The sequence below is a fragment of the Choloepus didactylus genome, chromosome 20 (assembly GCF_015220235.1).
Source record: "Choloepus didactylus isolate mChoDid1 chromosome 20, mChoDid1.pri, whole genome shotgun sequence".
NCBI lineage: Eukaryota > Metazoa > Chordata > Mammalia > Pilosa > Megalonychidae > Choloepus > Choloepus didactylus.
In genome coordinates, this window is record NC_051326.1 from 48,378,514 (window position 1) to 48,404,500 (window position 25,987).

At 37.2% G+C, this 25,987-nt stretch overlaps 1 protein-coding gene across 4 annotated transcripts in view; it reads left to right on the plus strand.

Annotated features, from left to right (window-relative positions):
- The window catches only part of SNTG2 (syntrophin gamma 2), a 509,625-nt gene that overhangs the window by 262,962 nt on the left and 220,676 nt on the right, over window positions 1-25,987 (plus strand). For all 4 annotated transcript variants that reach the window (XM_037813401.1, XM_037813404.1, XM_037813402.1 and 1 more), the window contains exon 8: window positions 8,526-8,617. In XM_037813401.1, coding sequence (XP_037669329.1) covers window positions 8,526-8,617 — 92 coding nt within the window. The remainder of the gene's footprint in view (window positions 1-8,525; window positions 8,618-25,987) is intronic.

Consider the following 25,987-nt stretch of genomic DNA (forward strand, 5'->3'; position numbering starts at 1 on the left):
GTTTGTATGTCTGTGATCTATCAGTCTGTCTACCTATTTATCTGTTGTACATGTGTCTACGTGCACAGAAAAAAAAGGAATGACTATTTTATAACATTGCAACAAAAAGCGTATGAGCTGGAAAGCAGGGGATGTGCACCCGATGACCCTGACAAAATTTATAGTAGGGTTTTTGCCAATTTATCTTATGAGTAAGGTGACTTTCAGGGTGAGAGTGAGACAGATGGGTGAGGTTTCTAGGACAGTTTTCACTAATGCTGTTAAGAAGCAAAATTAAAAAAAAAAAAAAAATTAAACCAGTATCAAAGGGAAGAAAAGCCCTACACTGAAGGTTTAAACTATGAATCATTAGCCAGAACCACTATGAGAGGTCAGTTGTTATTTCCCTCTGGCAGCAGAATGGTTCTTTAAATTACACAGCCTCAAGCCACTGGTGCTGGTTGCTATTGTTGTTAAGAGATGCATATCCAAACTTTCCAGCCAGGGGCTCAGTTTAAAATCTGTGAACTCCATGGTTAGCTCTGTTGCCATGGACCTAGTAGCTTCTATCAACTTTATTGCTGATGTCCTTTGCAGGGTTCTGTTAACTCTTGCTGCGTCTGCATCAACAAGGTCAGCGGAACAAGTAGGGCAGCATGTCTTTAAAGGTGTACACAGTGCTAAAGGAAGAGGGAATTTTGCAATAACCTGGCATTTAAATCATGTGAGAACTGTGTGTCCTCCAGCTTCATATTTGGCAGGAATGTTGAATTCTCTTTTAATTCAGTAAATGTCAAGTACCAAGTCCCCTTTTATTTGGTTTCTTTTTTCTCATGTAAAAGTGTTAAACTCTTAGTATTCATAAAGTTTTAAGCACAGTGGCCATAATTCTTTTGTAAATTCAAGCAAAATATAACCTTTGGTAAAGAAAAATTGCTTTTGCCCAAGTGATTCCCATGTATTTTGTTGTTTTTTGGGTGATCCAACAGTCTACCCAATAACAGTAATTAAGAGTATAAGAAAATATCAGATTTATAAGGAAAATATCCTTTCATAAAAATTATATTAAAGAGAAAGTAAATAGCCATTAAGATTGAGCCAACTTAATTTTGTTTTGTTTTGTTGTGTTTTTGCATGCATTCAGACCCTTGGTCTTTTTTTTCAAGATATGATTCACATAATGTAAAATTTACCATTTTAAAGTGTACACTTAATAGTTTTTAGTATATATTAATGTCAGACAACTGTCACCACTACTTAATTTCAGAAGGTTCCATCACCCCTAAAAAGCATGTTTTCGAAGTTCATCCATGTTCTAATAGGTAGCTGTAGTTCTTTTTATGGCTAAATAATATTCCATTATATGTCTGTCCCACATTTTGTTTATTTATCCCCTGATGTACAGTTGAGTTATTTCCGGGTTTGGGCTCTTACGAATTGTGCTATGAACCTATTTATGCTATAGCATATAGTACTGCTGTGAATGTTTGTTTACAGTTTTTTGTATGAACATAGGTTATTAATTCTCCCAGGTATGTACCTAGGGGTAGAATTGCTAGGTCATGTGTAATTCTGTGTTTGTTTGTTTGTTTAGAGAAGTTGCAGTTTTACAGAAAAATTGTGCAGGAAGTACAAAGTTTCCCTATACTCATCTCACACACAGAGTTTTCCTATTTTTAAGGCTTTGCATTAGTGTGGTATTTCTATTACAATTGATGAAACAATATTATTATACTTTATTTATTAACTGTAATTCATAGTTATATTAGGTTCACTGGGTTGTACAGTTCTAAGTTTTAAAAACATTTCTGGTAACATATATACAGCCTAAAATTTCCCATTTAAACTGCTTTCAAATATACAAGTCAGTGGCGGTTCAGTTTTGGAGTATTTGCCAAACTATGTTCCTCAGTGGCTACACCATTTTATATTCCCATCAGCAATGTACAAGGATAGTCAATGTAGTTTTGATATAATGGATTGTTCATTTTTTTAGGCTAGATGTTCCTATAACTATTGATTGTAAACTATTTGTGTTGTATATTTTCTAATATTTAGTTTGTTTTTGACACCAAGTCTCTTTTTATCATTTATGATAATTGACACTGATCTCTTTTTTTAAAAACAATGGATTTATATTGGTGACTTTATTATAGACTTCAAATCTTCCCCATGGGATATAGATGAAAAAATGTTTATAAGAAATAAAATGACAGAAATCTAGAGCCTATAAATGACGTCAAATTGAAATTTATTCACTTACTCATTTTTGTAACCATCTATTTGGTACCATTCATCATGTATTGTAGATAGCTATAGCATTGCCTTTAGAATTTTTGGGAAATGCAGAGAATTGGAAAGATTCAGATCTTTCTCTCAAGTTACTGATAAGCTGGTTCAGGAGATAAAGCAGGAAGAATTGGGATAGTACTGCAAAGAGATAATATAATCAAATGTACATATAAATGCCACAAGAACAGACTTAGAGTTGCTGTTCTGGAAAGAATACTGTGTAATAGAAGGTCATGGAAAGCTAATCTAAAGCAGAGTTTTGAATATAGTATTAAGTGAAACAAAAAAGAGAATGCTTGGTGTTCAAATAAAGTTGAGAACTGTTTAAACAAAGTTGACAGTCCCCATTTCTCATAGAATTCTCAGATTCTTTCAACATATTGATGTGCGTGTAGAAAGATGGTATGAATTATTTCACAAACACAGTAAGTTCTCCCAATTTTTATTACCCTCATTATGCAGATGAGAAAATTGATGCCAGAGAGGTGTCTTAACTTGCTCAACCTTGCATGTCAGATAAGTGGTGGGGATGGGATTTGATGTGAGAAGTCTGCCTGGAGTGCCCCTCTCCTCAATCCCTAGGCCATAGCATGTTCCTGTTTACTTTGGGAAATGCTGATGTAAAAATGCCCATCATGTGCATCCCTTTATATATAAAATACTTCACAGACCATGGTATGACTTTTCATATGTGATACCATTGGGTCTTCATTTTAATCGTAGGAGATAGATTAAGTGATAAGGCATTCCAGGCAAATGCATGAAGCTGTTATAATTTATGGCTAGTTGGTGACAGATCCTTCTACTAGTGCTATCCCTAGTAGTCCTTTCCTCTTTTCAGGCTCTCAGAGGATCTAATTAAAGGAAACCAATTTTTTTTTATTTTAAATTCAGTTTTATTGAGACATATGCACATACCATACATTTATCCATGGTGTACAATCAGCTGTTCATAGTATCATCATATAGTTGTGCATTCATCACCCCAGTCTATTTTTGAACATTTTTCTTATACCAGAAAGAATAAAAATAAGAATAAAAAAATAAAAATAAAGAAGAACACCCAAATCATTCCCCCCAAACCACCCTATTTTTCATTTAGTTTTTGTCCCCATGTGGGAACCCCAGGCACAGGGCCTTGAAGATTGCACACAGCAGCTTGCATGACCTAGGTTAGTTGAGGTTTGACCTATTCTCCTTGTAATATCAGATGCTAACTGTAATCTATACCCGAAACTAGCTCCTCCCTGAGATTCCCTGAGATTCCCTGAGGTACCGTGATGTCTATAATCCTCTCCTCCTCCCTGTTGATTACAATCAATTCCCTGCCTTATGCTCTCATACCCATTGGAATGTTGAGCCCTTATAACCAGCTTATTCAGCCCCCTAAAGTGTGGACATTTCCATGTTGTGCTCTGAACACGCTGCCATTCAGAGCAGTTCCTGAATCCCTTCAGAGAAGCTCCTTATTTCAGGGCAATGTGGCTCAACTTCCCCATCCTGTAGGGAAGCCCTATAGTAAAAGCTCATCTATCAGAACGTGTCCAGTGCTTTCTTTAGTCTTTTGGCTACAAAAGCCCCCTTGGGCCATGACACCCCATTTTTCTACTCATCCATCCATACCCTGGGTAAAGGGAGTGTGATCCACAAGGCTTTCACAATCACACTGTTACACCTTGTAAGCTACACTGCTATACAATAGTGTTCAAGAGTCAAGGCTACTGGGTTGGAGTTTGATAGTTTCAGGTATTTACTTCTACCTATTCCAGTACATTAAAACCTAAAAACGGTTATCTACATAGTGCGTAAGAATGCCCACCAGAGTGACCTCTTGACTTTGTTTGAAATCTCTCAGCCACTGAAACTTTATTTTGTTTCATTTCACATCCCCTTTTGATCAAGAAGTTGTTCTCATGATGCTGAGTCCAGTTTCATCCCTGGGAGTCATATCCTGCATCGCCAGGGAGATTTACACCCCTGGGAGACAGATCCCATGTAGTGGGGAGGGCAGTGAGAGAGAGAGAGAGGGCCACATCTGAGCAACAAAGAGGTACTCAGGGGGAGACTCTTAGGCACAATTATGAGCAGGTTTAGCCTCTCCTTTGCAGTAACAAGCTTCATAAGGGCAAGCCCCAAGATAGAGGGCTCAGCATACCAAACAATCAGTCCTCAATGTTTGTGAGAATATCAGCAACAATCCAGGTGAGAAAGTCCAACACTTCCACATTTTCCCCCAGCTTCTCAGGGGGGCCCTGCATATATATTTTTATTCTCTGCCCAAATTACTTGGGGTGTGTCACTATTTCACACTAACCTATACAAACCTACCATATCTCACTTCCTATTCAAAGTCCCATGTAATTGTGGTGTTTGAACAAACTGACTGTACAAGTTAAATTGTTTAGAAAATATAGACCCTGCACAAATAAACATCTCTTCCCTTGGTCTCACATGGAAGGTGAAGTTTTAAAACACAGTCACTATTGAAGGATCCCATTTTTTTCTCAAGGATATATAAGGGTCTTCTTTGCTATAATGTCTAAACAGCCTCTGTTTTCTTATGGAAACTTTGCATGACCAGGATGACCATCTTCAAGTATGTGGCTTTGTGTGGTATGACCATAAAAGCTAAGAAACTACAACATTGAATCATGTATAAGAATTGCCCACTCTCATATTCTGACCAAAAAACAAAAAAAAATCAGGCTTGGGAAGAGTAGAGACAATAAAAGAATACAGCTTTTTTCCTTGTAGTTATTCTTTGAATGTTGGAAAAGTCATGAAAGCATTCTAATTTCCCTTGATAATTCATTATTCTTATGAAGATCTAGGAATTTATCTTGGTTTTTGTTAACAGTTGTGGAAGCTCCGGTTGTCTTTTCTAATATTTAAAGGGAAATAATATTTATTGAACACCTACTTTACCTGCATGCTTTTGATGTGAGAGTTTAAACCTTCTGAACAGTACTTTGAGTTTCTGGTACTATTACCTCTTTTCAGAAGAGAAAACTGAGGCATCCAAATGTGACTTGCCCAACATGCCACTAATTTTCCTTATGTATGAAAACAGAGATAATAATAGGTAATACCTACATCACAGGTTTTTATTTTGTAATAAGTAAATAAAAGATACACACAGGCTTTTAGTTTAGTTCTCAATGAATTGTAGCTATTAAGATGGTGATGATGATGACGACGATATGATGAGTGCATGTTCATTTTTCTATACTTGTGTTTTATCGATACCACTTCTCTGCAGGCATGGGAAAGTTAAATGCCTACAGGGGCCAGGCAGGCAACATAAATGTCTACAGAGTATTGGGTATAACACGAGACAGAGAATTAGGGATATGGATACTAACAAACAGCTGTCCCTTCTGAAGGAGGCAGTCAACAATGCTGAGCTCCAAACATTCATTGTCATTTGGTAGTTTTAACATGGCAGGGTTAGATTTTCTGATTTTTCAAGGAGTCAGAATTCTGGGTTTCTGTCTCATGGGGCCTCTGTCTCATGATTTTTTTTCCCAATAATTGATTATTAATAGGTTCAAGTTGGTTTTGAAAATTTTCAAGCTAAAAGGAAAAAATGAGCCTGTGTCCCAGGTTGGCCATTAAGATTGGTCCAGGATGTTCACGTGTCCAGCACAGGACCATTCAGGGGCCTTTCAGTCCTCCATACTGATAGTGGCGGAGACGGTTTACCGGCTTATCTCTGAAATCGGTAATTGGGTCAAAAAGGCAATGAGACGATCAGCCTAAGCAAAGCAGTGGCTGTGTATTGGGCTACTGAATAAAAGTCTTGCTTACATATCATTTTCAGGAGGAAAACTATCCCTTCCTCTGTAGGGCTGCACTTGTCAATTCTTACTTGGCAATTAGCAGGCAGCTACCACCTTCCTCACTGCTTACGGCAGCCACGGATGCTGTATAAAGCTAGGGAAATCAGTTGGAAACCTCCAGTGTTTTTTAATGCCCATCTTTTTTCCTTTCACTGCTCTTGGTTTTCTACTTTGTAATAATTTCTTTCACAGCTTTATTCCTTTCTTGCTCAATCAATAACATTTAGAAGGGTTTGTTTTTGCTTCTGGGTCTAAGTGAGGACTTTTTCTATGCTCCAACAAATGAAAATATTGATTCCTTGAAATAAAGTTCGAGTATGTTTTAAAACATTCATTAAGTAATTAGTAGCTATTAGACACATTACAAAGCACTCTATGGAATGTTCCTTTTAGTCATCATGGTGGTTCTTTGGGGTGGGCATTAGTGCCATTGCGCTTCTGTGAAAACTAAAGCTTGCATGGATATGTGACTTGCCCAGAATTGCACAGTTAGCAAAGACTAGAGCCAGCTAACATCCAAGCCATCTGACTCCAGCTCCAAAGCTCATAACCAATGAATTCCTATGCCAGGATCAGAGTTTCATGATTTTGTGGTTTGAATATCTGTTATTCCTTAGGGAAGCATTTTAATTGAGTAACCATTTTTAAGATATAACACACCTACACACACACACACATACACACATATTAAAGGTAAAGCCACAAAGAGACATAGGTTCTGGATCCAGACCAGAATTCTAATTGTGTGAACCCTACTTATTGATTATGAAGGATTGGCAAAGTGTCTTGACCTCTCTAAGGTTTTAAGTTCACATGTATTAAACAGGGTTAGTAACACTTACCTTGCAAGGTGATTATTTGATAATTTAATTTTAAAGCCATCTAACAAAGTGCCTGGAATAAAGTAAGATTAAATATATGTTGATGCTCTTTCTGCCACTCATCTTTTTCTGTTGCAAAATATATTAATTTTTTGAACACTCATTTCTCACACTTTAGAAGAAGTAGAATGAAGAAATAATCCCCTGCTACCTTCCCATAAGTATTTCCAAGTCATAGTGGAGAGAATGAATTAAGGAGCCAGAGACAAAGGCCATTACAGAGGGACAATGACAAGCACATCTGGGAACACGCGCCTACACAGCACATCCAGTGTAGGGTCTAATCATTTGGCTTTATCTGTTCTCAGAAGTGATACTATAGAGATTATTTAAAACAGTATCTTCACTTACAGAAAAGAAAGTTCACAGAAGTTAAGTGACTTGTGTAAGATCAGAGAGTCATTTTAGATCCTCAGTTGCCACTAGAACCCAGTATTTCAGGTCTCTTGACTTCTGCTTCCTTCTAAAATTCTAGCTATATTTTGTTTTTTGATATCATAGTCCACAAACTTGTCTGACTTATCTTTAAGTTTTCCACTAAAGCAATTCACACAGCAAAGATAATCAGAAAATGTTAAACAATAAATAATTTGAAAATTACAATCAGTAAGTCAACAATAATTTTCAGAATACTGACCAATTCTTATGCTAATGATAGGAAGTAAACTATAAAAAGTCCTCAGTGGATCCACAGCTGGTAGTTTACACTATTGCTTTAGTTTCCTAGGCTGCTTAAAGCAAACAAATACCATGAAGTGGTTTGGCTTGAACACTGAGAATTTATTAGCTTACAGTTCTGAGGCCAAGAAAAAATGTCCAAATTAAGGCATCATCAAGGCAATGTTTTCTCTCCAAAGACCGGCTGCTGGGAATCTTTGGTTCCTCTGCCACATGGTAAGGCACATGGCTGCATCTGCTGGTCTCTCCCTTCTCTTCTGGGTTTCGTTATTTTCAGCTTGCTTCCGTGGCTTTTCTCTCTTTGTCTGTATTCATGCCATTTATAAAGGACTCCTGTAATAGGATTAAGCCCCATCCTGAATGTGATGGGTCACAACTTAATTGAAGTAGCCTCATCGAAAGGTCCTACTTATGGAGGGTTCACACCCACAGGAATGAATTAGATTTAAGAACATGCTTTTCTGGGGTACATACAGCTCCAAACCACCACGCCACTAATCATGTTTAGCCATGTGTGTTAGGGTTTGGCAAGCATGTACCATCACACTGCCGGCTCCCTGAATCCTGGCAGGAGCCCTCATGGTGAGATGAGTCAGTCCAATTGTTCCTTGCCTCTGCTCTGCTTTTTTCTATTTGAAGTCAGATTATCAGTTATAAAGCCACATAACAACAGCAGAAAGATGAAGAACCATCATTTTGACACAACCTATAGATTGGGCCATTAGCATCTTTGACAGTTGACTGGGCACTTTGCAGTGGTTGACTTCTTTAGGTAGATTAGAAGTTATTCTTTTCAACCACAACGTGAATTGTGTTGAATGGCATTTAGAATGATTATCTCTCATTTTGCTTGCAGGATCTCCAGGGCCATCCAGTGATCACAGCAGTGGGGCTTCTTCACCTCTCTTTGACAGTGGATTGCATTTAAACGGAAACTCCAGTAACACAGTAAGCATGTTGATTCTCATTAAATTTTATTTTACGGAGATATCGGTACAGCACAGATAATCCCTTGTCAAAACTAAAATGATGCTCCGTTGCCCAGAAAAGACAGTTGGGATTGTTTTCAGAGGAAATAACTGAAAACACAGGTATAAGATGCCATTCTGTTGACATTCATTCTCACCTGTAATGTCTTGTCATTTCATTTGAGGATATTTTAAGCACATGATTCATAGTATTTCAGTGAGAAGGCAGGAATACTTAATTTTGAGATAGATTTCAAAGTTCTGCCTCTGATTTACCATATAACCTTGACTGCAGGAATTGCTGTAAGATAGTTTTAAGAAGTTTCCTTAAAACTCACATGAAATGGACTGCAAAGTCTATATTCCTTAATTAATAGAAAGCACCTAGGAAGTATATATGCTATATATTTGCAATCAGTTTAAATCACACTCAGAATTTTCACCCTCCTACATAAACAAGAACTGAGCAAAAGAAGAAGATGCTGCAGTTCACTTTGGTCACTCCACTGTCAGTGCCTCCATCTCCCCAGGATAACCTGGGTCCAGGCTCCTACCCTGAGGGAAATCATAAAGAGGCTTCCTCTTAGCATATATTAAGCAATATCCACCAAGAGATTCATATCTAAGAGGAATTTTAGAATCATATGAGCACTTTGAAAAAAATTCTTTCTGCAAATTATACCAAATCATACTATGAAAACACCCAGCTACTTTACATGCTGTATTATTTTTACCCATGGAATTTACCATATATAAAATTATAAGAGTTATGAAATATAAATATAAAGATATCTTAACCTTCCCCTGGAATAATACAAGGATCTTATGATGCATGAATGCAAATCATCCCCTCCTGAGTGACATGCTATTGCTATTCTTTAGTTTAAAGCTATTTTTTTAACCCACGTAAGTCATGTTGTTAGGATTGCTTTATACAAGGTCTAACCACCTTATTTTCTCACCATGATTTATTGTGTTCATTACTCCTTATACTTGCATTTTCTTTTTCCTGAGGTACTTTCTTTAATAGTTAAGTACTGTTGGTAGCAAACTCTCTCAGTTTCAATTTATATTAAAATAGGCTAATTTCTCTAAAACTTTGAAGATGTGTTTTCTCTGTCTGTGGTTTCTGTTATTGATACCAAAAAAGTCTGCTTTCAGTCTAGCTGTTGGACTCTCGGAGGTCCTTTCCCTGACTGCTTTTCAGATCTTTCTTGGCGGAGGTGTGCAGAGTCACAACCGAGAATCCTGATACAGATTTATTCTTTGTAGTTCCTACTTTTGCTGTATTGTGTTCCCTGAATTGGTAGATTCTTAACTACCATCAGTTTAAAAGATTTTCAGCCAGTCACTTGGCAAATATTACCTCTGCTGTATTCTTACCGGTCTCTTCTTCTAGTACTCTGGATACATATTAGATCTTCTCATTCTATCGGTTATATCCCTTAATTTCTCTTTCACATATTCTTCTCCTTATCTCTGGGTTATATTCTGGGAAATTTCTTAAGATTTCTCCTCTATTTCATTAATAATTTTTCCCAACTTTTGTGAAGTATCCTGCTGAAACCATGATTGAGTGTTTTGTGTGTGTGTGTGTGTGTGTGTGTGTGTGTGTGTGTTTAAATTTCAACTGCAATCAGCCTGAAAATGATTCTTCTCAAATGAGAGAATATATAGAGAGCTTCGGCATATACTCGGTAATCATTTCAGGAAAGATAGAATTGTATGTGTGGAGATAGTACATTTAACCAAGAAAGTAATGTAATGTGACATTAGTATTGAAGAGAGGCTGATCTGAGTTCATTCACAGTTGTGTCACTCACTTCCATGGCCGTAGGCAAGTGATGTGTGTTCTTATGGCTTCGGTGGATATAATACTCAATGTTGAGGAGTTATTGAGGAAATGAAGAGGTAATGTAGGTAAAATGCCTCTCAGAATATGTTGAATAAGTTATCTGCAGCCGTCTTCATGATCCTTACCAAAAAAAGAAAGAGATACATGCAGAACTTAAAATGATCTATAATTATTCAAATGGTTAACTCACCTTCAAAATAAACTTGTCATTAAAATGTTTAAACTCATGACAAAGAATCTGAATTTCAGATAGTCAAAAATAGTCTTAATATGTTATTTTTTTAAATGATATTGAGATTCAAAATCTGTACAATTTTTATAAGCAGCCTAGTTGCTTTTCCAAATGGTCACATCAATAGCCTGATAACTAATTGCTCTATACTTTTAGTTAACTGTTAGGTTTTTTCTCCTAAAAACTGCCACTCGTCACATTAACAGTGAACGATATCGTATGTAGAGAAGTGCTAATGTTAGGATTAACAGTATCTATGGAATGGGAAATAAATACTGTCTATTGAATGGGAAATAATCTGCTTGGCAATTTGTTTTATTGGGAGAAGCGAGTTGAAAGCTCTCTCAGACACCAAGTTCAGTCTGTTTTTTGATGGCTGCTTTTTCAGATTGCCTCATATCACTCTCATTCTCACAGAAACAGACTGACAGCCAAAACTGATTTTGTCATGTTCAGAGAAGCTGTATAATCACAGGAATCCCTGAGCACTGGTTTTCTGTCTTTTACAAATTTGTAACTTTGACCAGCAGATGCATTTGCAAACTATTCTTGACTGAGATCCTCAATTGTACAGGTGGGAGTGGGTACTGTAGAAAATGTTTTCTCTCTGTCCATGATAATTACAAATATGCTTACTTGTATATTTGGCAACATTTCTGTGTTGTCATTTTAGAACTAACTTGTTAACTACCCCCTTTTCAAGAGGCTACATTATCTCACTCCTGCCTCTCTCACCCCACTTAAGATAAAGCTTGTGCGGTGCTTCAACTTCCAAACAATTTCAGCCTGTCTTCTTCTGGCACAGGGTTTTGCTCACATAGTTTAAAATTCTAAGTTTATCATTTAAACTGTTAAGTATTGATTCAAAAATCCTTAGTTTACATTTATACTTTTAAAAAATCCATTTACATTAATACCATCTATTTAGATTTGAAAATGTATATTGCAAAATTCCTTTCTCCTCCTACCCTCTTCGTTATCCCACTGTCTTGCAAATTCGGTTCTGACCCGCTTGCTATTTAGCTAGTGTTGTTCTTAAATGATGTCCTCACGGAGAGTAAGTAGAGTGGTTACTCCTTGACTCCTTGCACGTCCAAAAATGTTTCCCTTTCACTTGAGCGATAGATGGTGCTTTTGTTGGATATAGAATTCTTTGCAGACCTGATTCACCAGGAGACTTTAAATGCAATTACAATGTCTTCTGCTTTCCACTGTGGTAGATGCAAGATTAATGTTGCCTGATTAGTTTTCTTCTGTAACAAAGCTTTAATGAACAATGAATAAAGACTGGCAATTGTTGCACAAAAAAAGCTCTGTGACTTGAAAATTTCAAAAGATTAACTCAAAAAGAGTGGAGTCATTGCAGGGAAGAAGGGCATAAGAAAAATAACTCAAAGCACAAAACAAAAACTAAAGTATGTGAAAACTATCAGACAATATATAAGAGACTGGTTCATACTAGTTGCAAAAAAAAAAAAAGAAGCAGATATATAAAAATAAACATATAAAATTTAAACAAAATAAACAAAAAATTAAATAAGCATGTAAGTTAAACAAATAATTGAGTCTGTGAATGAAAGGAAGAATTGAGTCCTAGGCAGAGATAGTGAATGAATGAATGAATGACTTTTAAACATTAACTGAAGTATAATGTACATAAAGTACACAACTGTTAAACATCTCAATAAATTTTATAAAACCCTGATCAAGATATAGCATATCATCAGACTCTCAAAGTATCCCCTCCACAAAAGTAATCACTATTTTGACCTCTATCACCATAATTAATATTTCCTGTTTTTAAATTTCATATCAATGGCACCATTATCTTGTGTCTGACTTCTTTCCCTCAACATTATGATACATGGCAGTAGTTTTCTTATTTTTTGTTAATTACCACATAGTACTCTACTGCATTCTTATCTTTATCACTTCTGATGATGATGGACAGTGAGGTTTTTCACTTTGGGACTTTGATAAGTAAAACAATTAGAATCATTAGTGTACCTATCTTTCAGTGTATGTAGCATTTATTATCTTTAGCATATAATACTGCATAGTTTTCCAAAGTGGTTATATCAGTTTACTTCCAGGGTATATGAGAGTTCCAGTTCCTTGCCAACACTTCCATAAATAAGGTTAGGAAATAGAGAATTTTTCCACTGTGTGTAGCGTTTCTTCAGCAAGTGCAATGCAGTAGTAAAAGAGTGTGTTCAAAACACTGATTGGAATTAGTGATATTATTATTTAATATGAGTTAACAGTCTTTATTCTTATGATATCTATTTTTTTTAAACTTAAAACAAAATATTTTCAAAAGCTGTAAGCACACTGTCAGTCCATGAGGTTTTTATTTCTAAAAATTGAGAATCAAAATGAAATGATTCCATTTGAAAAAACAATTAGGAAAAGAAAATTGCATTAAAAGAAATTGGCATTAAAAAAGATAACTATTACATCTGTATCAAGTATTTTTCAACTAAGTGTAATAAAACTTGCTTTCTACTTTTATTAGTGTTTTGAAATAGATATTATGAATGTCTTTTTAAGAAAAAAACCATAGATCCTACATAAAATAATATTTATTTTCTTGCTTGGCTTGCAGAAGTTAAGGCACATTTCAAGAGTGGCAAGGAAATGAGCTCAATGTAGGGTTTTGAGCTAAAGCACTCATTAAATGAGGGAATCCCCAGAGGACTAATACCTTTACCATCCCTACAATCCATCAGGAGAATAATCCTTGGACCCCCAGGAAGGAAGAAGAGGGGCACAATTGGAAATTTCCATATTATGCCAGAAATTCTGGAACAGGGTTAAATTTGATCCCAACTAACAGCAAAAGTAAGGGATACCCCATTCAATTTAGGTAATCCATACATTAAGTTCAAAGAACTATGAAATCATCAGCAAAATTCATCAAACACATAACGATAAAAATGCCACTATTGATTAGAGTAAGCAGAAAAAACAGAAGTTTGAGCCCTGTAAAATACTGGAATTATAAAACATAGAATGTAGAATAACTATTAAAACATACTTATAAATTAAAGATGGAATCAAAACATTAGCAAGTGTAAGGGACCCAAAAAAAGACAAGAAATTTGATTATAAACTGAATGGATCTACTAGAAATTAAAAGTATAATTATTTAAATAAAAGGTCAGTTTACTACTTAAACGGGATATTGAACAGAGCTGGAGAGAATTTGTGAATGGAAGACAAATCTTAGGAAACTACTAAGAGCACAGCACAAAGAGACAAGTGAATGGGAAATATGGACATGAAGTTAAGACACAAGGAGAATAGAATGAGGAAGTATAACATATACTTATCTAATCAAAGTAGCAGTACTATATACTAGAAAGAATGGAGGAGAAGCAATATTGGAAGAGTTAATGGCTGACAATTTTCTAGAATTAAAAAAGTATGTGAATTCACAAGTTCAGAGGAGATTATCCAAGATAGAATATTAAAGGAAATCCACATGTATACACATTAGAGTGAAAGTACAGACCACCAAAAACCAAATGACAATCATAGATCAACTCAAGAAAAACATAGATGATTAATAAAAAAATGGTAAGGTCATCAACAACAGATTTCTCAATAGCAAAAATGGAAACTAGAAAAGAATCCAATAATATTTTCAAAATTAAGGAGAAAAGGAAAACAATTATTGATCTTTATGATGTTCACAAAACTAAATTTCAAGAACCAGGAAAATAAACACTTGTTTAAATAAAGAGAATCTAAGAGATTGTATCACCAACAGATTTTCACTGGCATAATTTTTGAAGGCTGTATTTCAGGAAAAAAAAATTCCCAGAGGCAGAGGGCTGTTGGAGATTAAAGGAGGAATAATAGTAAGCAAATTAAATGGTAAGCGTGTATGAATTCAACCAATTATTGTCTGTTAAGTGTTAACTATTACCACTTCTAGGGGAGGAGTCCCAATTCCTCATGGAGGATAGCAAAGAGCATATCAACGACTGCCACCAGGATTAGCAACCCTAGATGTCAACCCACTCCATGGTTTGCAGGTGCTGGGGTCACCAACAAAAATATGACACCCACAGGCACTGAATGGAACAATGCTCCACTGACACAGAGAGGAGACGGAGCAAGATCAGCTCAATAATGGGCATTAGTCCATCATGGTCAGTGGTCTCATGCCACAGCCAATGCAGAGAGATGGTCTGCACTTACCCCTCTTGTGCTGCAAGCGAAGGACCCCATTCCCTCCTGCCAAGAACAGATATAGCAGTGGGATTGGCCAGGTGCCATATAACAAATGTACTTAGCTAAGCAGTTTCTGCAAGTGTTTACATGTGCTCAGGGAAAAAGAGAAAGGAATGTGCTGGCAGATTACAATCTGCTATGGGATGTGTGGTATGTCAAGATGCCCCAAGAAGGGAATTAGCCCATATTCACATCCCTTTCTTGAAGTCAAGCCAACAAGAACTGTGGCCGCAAGCACAGAGTTCACTCATGAGTTGCAAGGAAAATTGGCAGACCTCAATTGGACTATCCTTTTCCACAACTGTGATCTGTATAAAGTGATAAAAAAAAATACTGATATTAATGTCTAATCTTTCAGGTTAAGAAAGAGGACAGACATAGAGTACTGAAAACAAGAACATGTAATTCAGAATGAGGTGATTAGATACCAAGCATTCTAAAGTTTTTATATTGTTAAAACATGTAACTTCACAAGTTAAGTTAGATATGCACGTTAAAACATTAAGGCAAACTTACTAGCCAGAAGAAAGATAAATTGGATGAGAAAGAGCCAGTTAATAACAAGTATATTAAACATGCATGAAAAAAAGATAAAGAAGTATAGAAAATTAAGACAAATAACACACAAAGAAAATAAAATTGATTACAAATATGATAGTAAGAAAATAACAGGAAATCAACTGAATTTTTGGTTAGAAGCCATAGATTTATTCAATAAGACAATAACAAAAACAATGGACTCTTTGTCCTCTAAGGGACTCACCAAAAACAAATATCAACAAACAAGATCACAAGTAAAAGGATAAAATAAAATATATACAAAATATTAGATAACAATATCAGAAAACAGACTCTTAAGCAAAAGCATTAAGGCACGAAAGGATAAATTTCAACTCACCTGAAATATATAAAAATTCTCAACTAAAGAATTCTGAGAAATTGACCAATCCACTGTCATGACACAGGATTTCAGTACAACTCTCCTAAATGTTGAAAAACTGAACAGACAAAACTTTGTAATAATGGAGTAGATTTGAACAATAATATAACAAACTTGACCAAGTGCACATAGATGTTCCTCATTCTATTGGGAAACCTTAGCAAACATCATTTATAATGATTAATCCCTAGATGAATTCTCTTTAAAATCAGAGAGAACCTATATCTATTGGCATTTATTTGGTACTGAATATTGTGGAGGTGCCAAACTAATAAAAGTATGATTATTGTAAAGGAAGATTATCTTTACTAAATGATAGAGAAAATGAAATCAAATACATAGATAAAATATGGAAATAATAAGCAAGATTAATAAAGTGGCTGTCCATAGAATATAAAAAATCAACTACAACTGTATTCAAAATCCGGAAAACACTATTGAAATATATGTTACAAAGTTAATAAAATGTGAGTTACCTAAGAATATAACTAACAAAAAACATGGGGGATCTTCATGTTATGAAATGGAAAGATAATCCCGATTGTGCTGGTTTGGAAGGACTGTGTTCTTTGATGCAGTCTTGTGAGGACAGATGTATTAGTGCTGATTAGGTTAGAATCTTTTCATTGAGTATTTCCATGGAGACCTCAATCAAGTGTCGGTGAGAGCTTTGATTGGATAATTTCAGTAGAGGTGTTACCTCGCCCATTCGGGGTGGATCTTGATTGATTCACTGGAGTACTTTAAAAAGAGCCATGCAGGCCCAGATACTTGCTGCAGCTTAGAGGGACATTTTGAAGACGGCCATTGAAAGCAGACTTCTCCTGAAGCTAGCCCAGAGTTTGCTCCGGAGAACCTAACAGAGGACAAATGCCCCAAGAGCAACACTTTGAAGAACGCAAAGGAGCTGAGAGAGGAGTTAGAACGAAACCCAGGATCAACAGATGCCAGCACATGCCTTCCCAGCTAACATAGGTTTTCTGGATGCCCATGGCCTTTCTTCAGTGAAGGTTCCCTATTGTTGATGCCTTATCTTGGACACTTTACGGCCTTAAGACTGTAACTTTGTAACCAAATAAACCCTCTTTATAAAAGCCAGTCCATTTCTGATGTTTTGCAAAACAGCAGCATTAGCAAACTGCAACACTGATATCATGGATAGGAAAACTTAATAGCATAAATATGAATATTCTCCTCAAAATTATGTATGCATTCCAAGCTATATCTATATCTATCTATATCTATATATCTATATCTATGTATCTGTCTATCGGTAATATGAAGATAATTTTATAGACATTAACAAGCTGATTATCAGCATTTTTTAGAAAAGCAGAGACTCAATAATATTCAGGATATTATTGAAGAAGTTGAGGGATCTTGCACTTCCAGATCACAAGATTTATTATTAAGGTAGAGGAGTGTGGGTTCAGAGATACATAAAATGACCAATCGGCTACAACAAAGAGACTATAAACATGCATAGCAGACACAACATACATAGATATCTTGATGTGACAGAAGTTGCCTTCCAGATCACTGGGAGGAAAAAAAGATGGGCCACTCAAAAAGTCATGCTACAAAAATTTGTTGCCCAGATGCAGGCTTGAAACAAAAGTCAATTGCAGATAGATTGAACATTTATATATGAAGTCAAATTTTTAAAAGTTAGTAGAGGTGGAGGGGCAAGATGGCAGCATAGAAAAGTGTGGAACTTAGTTAGTCCCCTGAAGCAACTAATATAAACAACCAGGAACAACTACTAAATAATCTGAAACAACTGCTGGGGAACAACTGTGACTGTCCACACATCGTACACCAGCCTGGAATGGATGGAATGACTGATATCACAGCATAAAAGCTGTAAGAAAAACTGCGGACCCATGCCAGGCTGACCTGCAAAACCTCATTGAGGGAGAAAGCAGAATTCCTGGAGCAAACGAAAATAGCTCAGCCTAGCTCCAACTGGGGTTTTAATTTTAAAATGTGGGCTGCTAAATAAAAGCTGCAAACATAGACAAACCCCAACGAGCAGTGAAGTACCCTGAGGTCGCCCTCAGTGGTGAAGAGGTAGGGCTGACAGGAAAAAAGAAAAAAAGATTAATTAATTTGAAAATAATACAGAGGCTTTTAGAGGCAACTGAACTTAAAGAGCCAGAAAATACCTGTTCCCCAGTTTTCTGTTTTGCTAATGCTGCCTTTTCACAAAACACCAAAAATGGATCAGCTTTTGTAAAGGGGGTTAATTTGGTTACAAAGTTACATTCTTAAGGCCATAAAGTGTTCAAAGTAAGTCATCGACAATCGGGTACCCTCACTGGAGGATGGTCAATGGTGTATGGAAAACCTCCATCAGCTGGGAAGGCACATGGCTGGCATCTGCTCCAGAGTTCTGGTTTCAGAATGGCTTTCTCCCAGGACATTCCTCTCTAGGCTGCAGCTCCTCAAAAATGTCACTCTTAGTTGCTCTTGGGGCATTTGTCCTCTCTTAGGTTCTCCGGAGTAAACGTCTGCTTTCAAAGGCCATCTCCAAAATGTCTCTGTAATCTGAAGCTCCTCTCTCAGCTCTTGTGCATTCTTCAAAGTGTCCCCCTTCGCTGTAGCAAGCTCTCTCCTTCTGTCCGAGCTTATATAGTCCTCTAGTAAACTAATCAAGTCCCATGCTGAATGGGTGGGGCCACACCTCCAAGGAAATTATCTAATCAGAGTTATCACCTATTCTGGGTGGGTCACATCTCCATGGAAACACTCAATCAAAGAACCACAGTCTAATCAACACCAGTATGTCTGCCCACACAAGATTGCATCAAAGATAATGTCATTTGGGGGACATAATTCATTCAAACTGGCACACCTGGAAAAGGGAGCCCAGAATATCAGGTGCTCTTTCTGACCGGTGGGCAAACCTGGGGGCCATGTACTGGCTCTGAAAAGGGACTTTTTTTCCCCTTTTTCTCTCTCTCAACCTGAGTGGCTCAGTGGAGAAAGCCTCATCAATTTTCAGTTCACCAAGCTCTGACCTAGACAAGGATGGAAGTAACAGAGTCAGAGAGACAAAGGAGTAATTTAAATGCAGAAGATATCTCTATAAGGGGTATATCTTCCCTAAGAGAAAGGAGGTGGGTCCCAGCTCTAATGTCTGCCCTCCCCTCAGAACTCAGACCCCAGGGCCTGGGGGAAAAACAGTCAAAACAGAAACAACCCAAGCTGAGAATTAAAGGGCCACACCTCTTTATACCAGTTGGAAGCAACAGGTTGACAGATGCCACCTGCTGGGCAGGTTAGGAAAAGCACAGAGAATAGAGGCCTCACAGGACAGTCTGTCAATCTTCTAAGTTTCAGGGAAACTTGACACTGAATACAGCCCCATCCTGAGACCTGAACTCTTTCTGATCTGGGAAAATATGATTAGGGTAACCAAGGAAACTAGATGCCTAGACAACAGAAAACTACAAGTTACACTAGGATAAACAAAGATAAGGCCCAGTCAAAGGAACAAACTTACACCTCAACTGAGATACAGCTGTGATATTGTTTCACTTTAAGGAAACTATCAATTAAAGATTTTCAAATAAATATGCCAAATCAATTCAAAGACCAAGTCAACAAGTTCAGGGAAGATATGGCAAAAGAGAGAAAGTATATAAAAAAAATCAATACTTGCCAAACATAAGGTAGAAAATGAAAGTTTGAAAAAACAACTGGCAGAATCTATGGAAATGAAAGACACAACACAAGAGATGAAAAACACAATGGAGTCATACAACAGCAGATTTCAAGAGGCAGAAGAAAGCATTCAGGAACCAGAGAACAAGACACCTGAAATCCTACATGCAAAAGAACAGATAGGAAAAAGAATAGAAAAATATGAGCAATGTCTCAGGGAATTGAATGACAACATGAAGCACATGAATGTGTGTGTCATGGGTGTCCCAGAAGGAGAAGAGAAGGGAACGGGGGCAGAAGCAATAATAGAGGAAATAATGAAAATTTCCCATCTCTTATGAAAGACATAAAATTACAGATCCAAGAAGCGCAGCATATCCCAAAAAAGAATAGATCTGAATAGACCTACGCCAAGACACTTAATAATCAGATTATCAAATGTCAAAGACAAAGAGAGAATTCTGAAAGCAAGAGAAAAGCAATCCATCACATACAAAGAAAACTTGATAAGACTATGTGCGGACTTCTCAATAGAAACCATGGAGGCAAGAAGGAAGTGGTGTGATATATTGAAGGCACTGAAAGAGAAAAACTGCCAACCAGACAGTGGCAGAGTTTGTAAACAATATACCTGCTCTATAGAAAATACTAAAGGGAGCATTGCAGACAGATAGGAAAAGACAGGAGTGAGAGGTTTGGAACACAATTTTGGGTGATGGCAGTACAGCAATACAAGTACACTGAACAAAGATTACTGTGAGTATGGTTGAAAGAGGAAGGTTAGGAGCATGTGGGACACCAGAAGGAAAGAGGAAAGATAAAGGCTGGTATTTCATAACTCAGTGAAACCTAGAGTGTTCAACAATTGTGATAAAATGTACAAATATGTTTTTATACGAGGGAGAAAAAATGAATGTCAACCTTGCAAGGTGTTAAAAATAGGGTGGTATTGGGGAAAAAATGCAACTAATGCAAACTAGAGACTATAGTTAACAGAAACATTGTATTATGCTTCCTTTAATGTAACAAAGGCAATATACCAAAGTTAAATGCCTGTAAGAGAAGGATATAAGGGAAGGGTATGGTACTCTTGGCATTGCTGATGTAGTCTGACTCTTTTATTGTACTTTTGTTTAATTCTCTCTTTCCTTTTGTTGCTTTTTAGCTGTTATTTTTCTTTCTTTCTTTTTCTTTTGTCTCTCTACCTTGTTTGACTCTTTCTCCTTCTTTGTGGGAGAAATGATGATGTCCTTATATAGATAGTGGCGATGATGGTGAATGCATAAATATGGGATTATACAGGGAACCATCGATTGTTTACTTAGGATGGAATGTATGGTATGTGAACAAAGCCATCTTAAAAAAAAACTGGTTGATGAAGAAACTTTGAGGGCACTGTATTGAGTTGAAATAAGTCAGACACAAAAGGACATGTGTCCTGCTGATATGAATTAATTGTAATATGTAAACTCATAGACATGAAATATAGCTTACCAGGATATAGAACGAGGCTAAAGAATGGGAAGTGGTTGTTTATTATGAGCAGAATTTTTGACTAGGTTGAACATCAATGTTTGGAAATGGACAGAGGTGATGGTAGTACATTATTGTGAGAATAACTAACAGTGCTGAATGGTGTGTGAATGTGGTAGAAAGGGGAAGCTTAGAGTCACGTTTGTCACCAGAAGGAAAGCTGGAGGTTAAAATGTGGGAATGTATAAAACAGGGAATCTTGTGATGGACATGTCCGTGATTAACTGTCAAATATTAGAGATCTCTTTCATGAACTAGAACAAATGTATGACACTAAACTAGAAGTAAATAATAGAGGGGTATATAGGCAAAAATAAACCTGTTGCAATCTATATACTACTGTTAGTATTATTTTAACATTCTTTCATCAACAGTAACAGATGTACTATACCAATACTCTGAGTTAATAATGGAGGGAGAAAGCCTAAAGGTATGGGAAGATTTGAGTTTTCTTTTTTTGTTTTGATTTCTTTTCTGGAGTAATGAAAATGTTCTAAGCATTGAAAAAAAATTAACTGTGGTGATGGATGCACAGCTGTGTGATGGTACTGTGGGAATTGATTGTGCACTTTGTTCACCAATCTCAGTAAAATTGAATTAAAAAAATAGAAAGAAAAGCAGAATATATGTGTATGACTTCAGGATTGGGAAAAATAGTCATCTTTAAAAATTATAGAATTTGACCACAATAAGATTTGATCAGGCACTATAATAATGTGAAAAGACAAATCACAACATATATGTATGTTTACCTGCATATGTATATGTATGTGTGTATGTATATATATATGACTAACATTTATTATTATTCAGAATATGACACTTACAAATTGAAAGAAAAGATGAATAACCCAGTAGAAATATTTACAAAGTATCTCATCACATATTTCCAGAAAAGAGAACAAGAATAATAAATATAATATGAAGAGGCAAGAGGGGCAAGATGGCAGACTGGTGAGCTGTAAGTTTTAGTTACTCCTCCAGGAAAGTAGGTAAAAAGCCAGGAACTGCGTGGACTGGACACCACAGAGCAATCTGTCTTTGGGCATACTTCATACAACACTCATGAAAACGTGGAACCGCTGAGATCAGCGAAATCTGTAAGTTTTTGCGGCCAGGGGACCCGCGCCCCTCCCTGCCAGGCTCAGTCCCGGGGTAGGAGGGGCTGTCAGCTCCGGGAAGGAGAAGGGAGATCTGCAGTGGCTGCTCTTATCGAAAACTCATTCTACTGATTCAAACTCCAACCATAGATAGACTGAGACCAGACACCAGAGACTCTGAGAGCAGCCAGCCCAGCAGAGAGGAGACAGGCATAGAAAAAAAACAACCCGAAAAACTCCAAAATAAAAGCGGAGGATTTTTGGAGTTCTGGTGAACACAGAAAGGGGAAGGGCGGAGCTCAGGCCTTGAGGTGCATATGCAAATCCCGAAGCAAAGCTGATCTCTCTGCCCTGTGCACCTTTCCTTAATGGCCCTGGTTGCTTGGTCTATTAGCATTTCAATAACCCATTAGATCTCTGAGGAGGGCCGTTTTTTCTTTTTTTTTTTTTTTTTTTTTAAATCCTTTTTGCTTTTTCTAAAACAATTACTCTAAGAAGCTCAATACAGAAAGCTTCAAAGAATTGCAATTTGGGCACGTCAAGTCAAGAGCAGAACTAAGAGAGCTCTGAGACAAAAGGCAATAATCCAGTGGCTGAGAAAATTCACTAAACAACACAACTTCCCAAGAAAAGGGGGGTGTCCGCTCACAGCCACCATCCTGGTGGACAGGAAACACTCCTGCCCATCGCCAGCCCCATAGCCCAGAACTGCCCCAGACAACCCAGTGTGACGGAAGTGCTTCAAATAACAGGCACACACCACAAAACTGGGCGTGGACATTAGCCTTCCCTGCAACCTCAGCTGAATGTCCCAGAGCTGGGAAGGTGGAGCAGTGTGAATTAACAAAGCCCCATTCAGCCATCATTTGAGCAGACTGGGAGCCTCCCTACACAGCCCAGCAGCCCAGAACTGCCCTGGGGGGACGGCACTCACCTGTGACATAGCACAGTCATCCCTCAACAGAGGACCCGGGGTGCACGGCCTGGAAGAGGGGCCCACTTGCAAGTCTCAGGAGCCATACGCCAATACCAAAGACTTGTGGGTCAGTGGCAGAGACAAACTGTGGCAGGACTGAACTGAAGGATTAGACTATTGCAGCAGCTTTAAAACTCTAGGATCATCAGGGAGATTTGATTGTTAGGGCCACCCCCCCTCCCCGACTGCCCAGAAACACGCCCCACATACAGGGCGGGCAACACCAACTACACACGCAAGCTTGGTACACCAATTGGGCCCCACAAGACTCACTCCCCCACTCACCAAAAAGGCTAAGCAGGGGAGATCTGGCCTGTGGAGAACAGGTGGCTCGTGGACGCCACCTGCTGGTTACTTAGAGAAAGTGTACTCCACGAAGCTGTAGATCTGATAAATTAGAGATAAGGACTTCAATAGGTCTACAAACCCTAAAAGAACCCTATCAAGGTCAGCAAATGCCACGAGGCCAAAAACAACAGAAAATTATAAAGCATATGAAAAAACCAGACGATATGGATAACCCAAGCCCAAGCACCCAAATCAAAAGACCAGAAGAGACACAGCACCTAGAGCAGCTACTCAAAGAACTAAAGATGAACAATGAGACCATAGTACGGGATATGAAGGAAATCAAGAAGACCCTAGAAGAGCATAAAGAAGACATTGCAAGACTAAATAAAAAAATGGATGATCTTATGGAAATTAAAGAAACTGTTGACCAAATTAAAAAGATTCTGGACACTCATAGTACAAGACTAGAGGAAGTTGAACAACGAATCAGTGACCTGGAAAATGACAGAATGGAAAATGAAAGCATAAAAGAAAGAATGGGGAAAAAAATTGAAAAACTCGAAATGGACCTCAGGGATATGATAGATAATATGAAACGTCCAAATATAAGACTCATTGGTGTCCCAGAAGGGGAAGAAAAGGGTAAAGGTCTAGGAAGAGTATTCAAAGAAATTGTTGGGGAAAACTTCCCAAATCTTCTAAACAACATAAATGCACAAATCATAAATGCTCAGCGAACTCCAAATAGAATAAATCCAAAAAAACCCACTCCGAGACATATACTGATCACACTGTCAAACATAGAAGAGAAGGAGCAAGTTCTGAAAGCAGCAAGAGAAAAGCAATTCACCACATACAAAGGAAACAGCATAAGACTAAGTAGTGACTACTCAGCAGCCACCATGGAGGCGAGAAGGCAGTGGCACGATATATTTAAAATTCTGAGTGAGAGGAATTTCCAGCCAAGAATACTTTATCCAGCAAAGCTCTCCTTCAAATTTGAGGGAGAGCTTAAATTTTTCACAGACAAAGAAATGCTGAGAGAATTTGCTAACAAGAGACCTGCCCTACTGGAGATACTAAAGGGAGCCCTACAGACAGAGAAACAAAGACAGGACAGAGAGACTTGGAGAAAGGTTCAGTACTAAAGAGATTCAGTATGGGTACAATAAAGGATATTAATAGAGAGAGGGAAAAATATGGCAAACATAATCCAAAGGATAAGATGGCCGATTCAAGAAATGCCTTCACGGTTTTAACGTTGAATGTAAATGGATTAAACTCCCCAATTAAAAGATATAGATTCGCAGAATGGATCAAAAAAAATGAACCATCAATATGTTGCATACAAGAGACTCATCTTAGACACAGGGACACAAAGAAACTGAAAGTGAAAGGATGGAAAAAAATATTTCATGCAAGCTACAGCCAAAAGAAAGCAGGTGTAGCAATATTAATCTCAGATAAAATAGACTTCAAATGCAGGGATGTTTTGAGAGACAAAGAAGGCCACTACATACTAATAAAAGGGGCAATTCAGCAAGAAGAAATAACAATCGTAAATGTCTATGCACCCAATCAAGGTGCCACAAAATACATGAGAGAAACACTGGCAAAACTAAAGGAAGCAATTGATGTTTCCACAATAATTGTGGGAGACTTCAACACATCACTCTCTCCTATAGATAGATCAACCAGACAGAAGACCAATAAGGAAATTGAAAACCTAAACAATCTGATAAATGAATTAGATTTAACAGACATCTACAGGACATTACATCCCAAATCACCAGGATACACATACTTTTCTAGTGCTCACGGAACTTTCTCCAGAATAGATCATATGCTGGGACATAAAACAAGCCTCAATAAATTTAAAAAGATTGAAATTATTCAAAGCACATTCTCTGACCACAATGGAATACAATTAGAAGTCAATAACCATCAGAGACTTAGAAAATTCACAAATACCTGGAGGTTAAACAACACACTCCTAAACAATCAGTGGGTTAAAGAAGAAATAGCAAGAGAAATTGCTAAATATATAGAGACGAATGAAAATGAGAACACAACATACCAAAACCTATGGGATGCAGCAAAAGCAGTGCTAAGGGGGAAATTTATAGCACTAAACGCATATATTAAAAAGGAAGAAAGAGCCAAAATCAAAGAACTAATGGATCAACTGAAGAAGCTAGAAAATGAACAGCAAACCAATCCTAAACCAAGTACAAGAAAAGAAATAACAAGGATTAAAGCAGAAATAAATGACATAGAGAACAAAAAAACAATAGAGAGGATAAATATCACCAAAAGTTGGTTCTTTGAGAAGATCAACAAGATTGACAAGCCCCTAGCTAGACTGACAAAATCAAAAAGAGAGAAGACCCATATAAACAAAATAATGAATGAAAAAGGTGACATAACTGCAGATCCTGAAGAAATTAAAAAAATTATAAGAGGATATTATGAACAACTGTATGGCAACAAACTGGATAATGTAGAAGAAATGGACAAT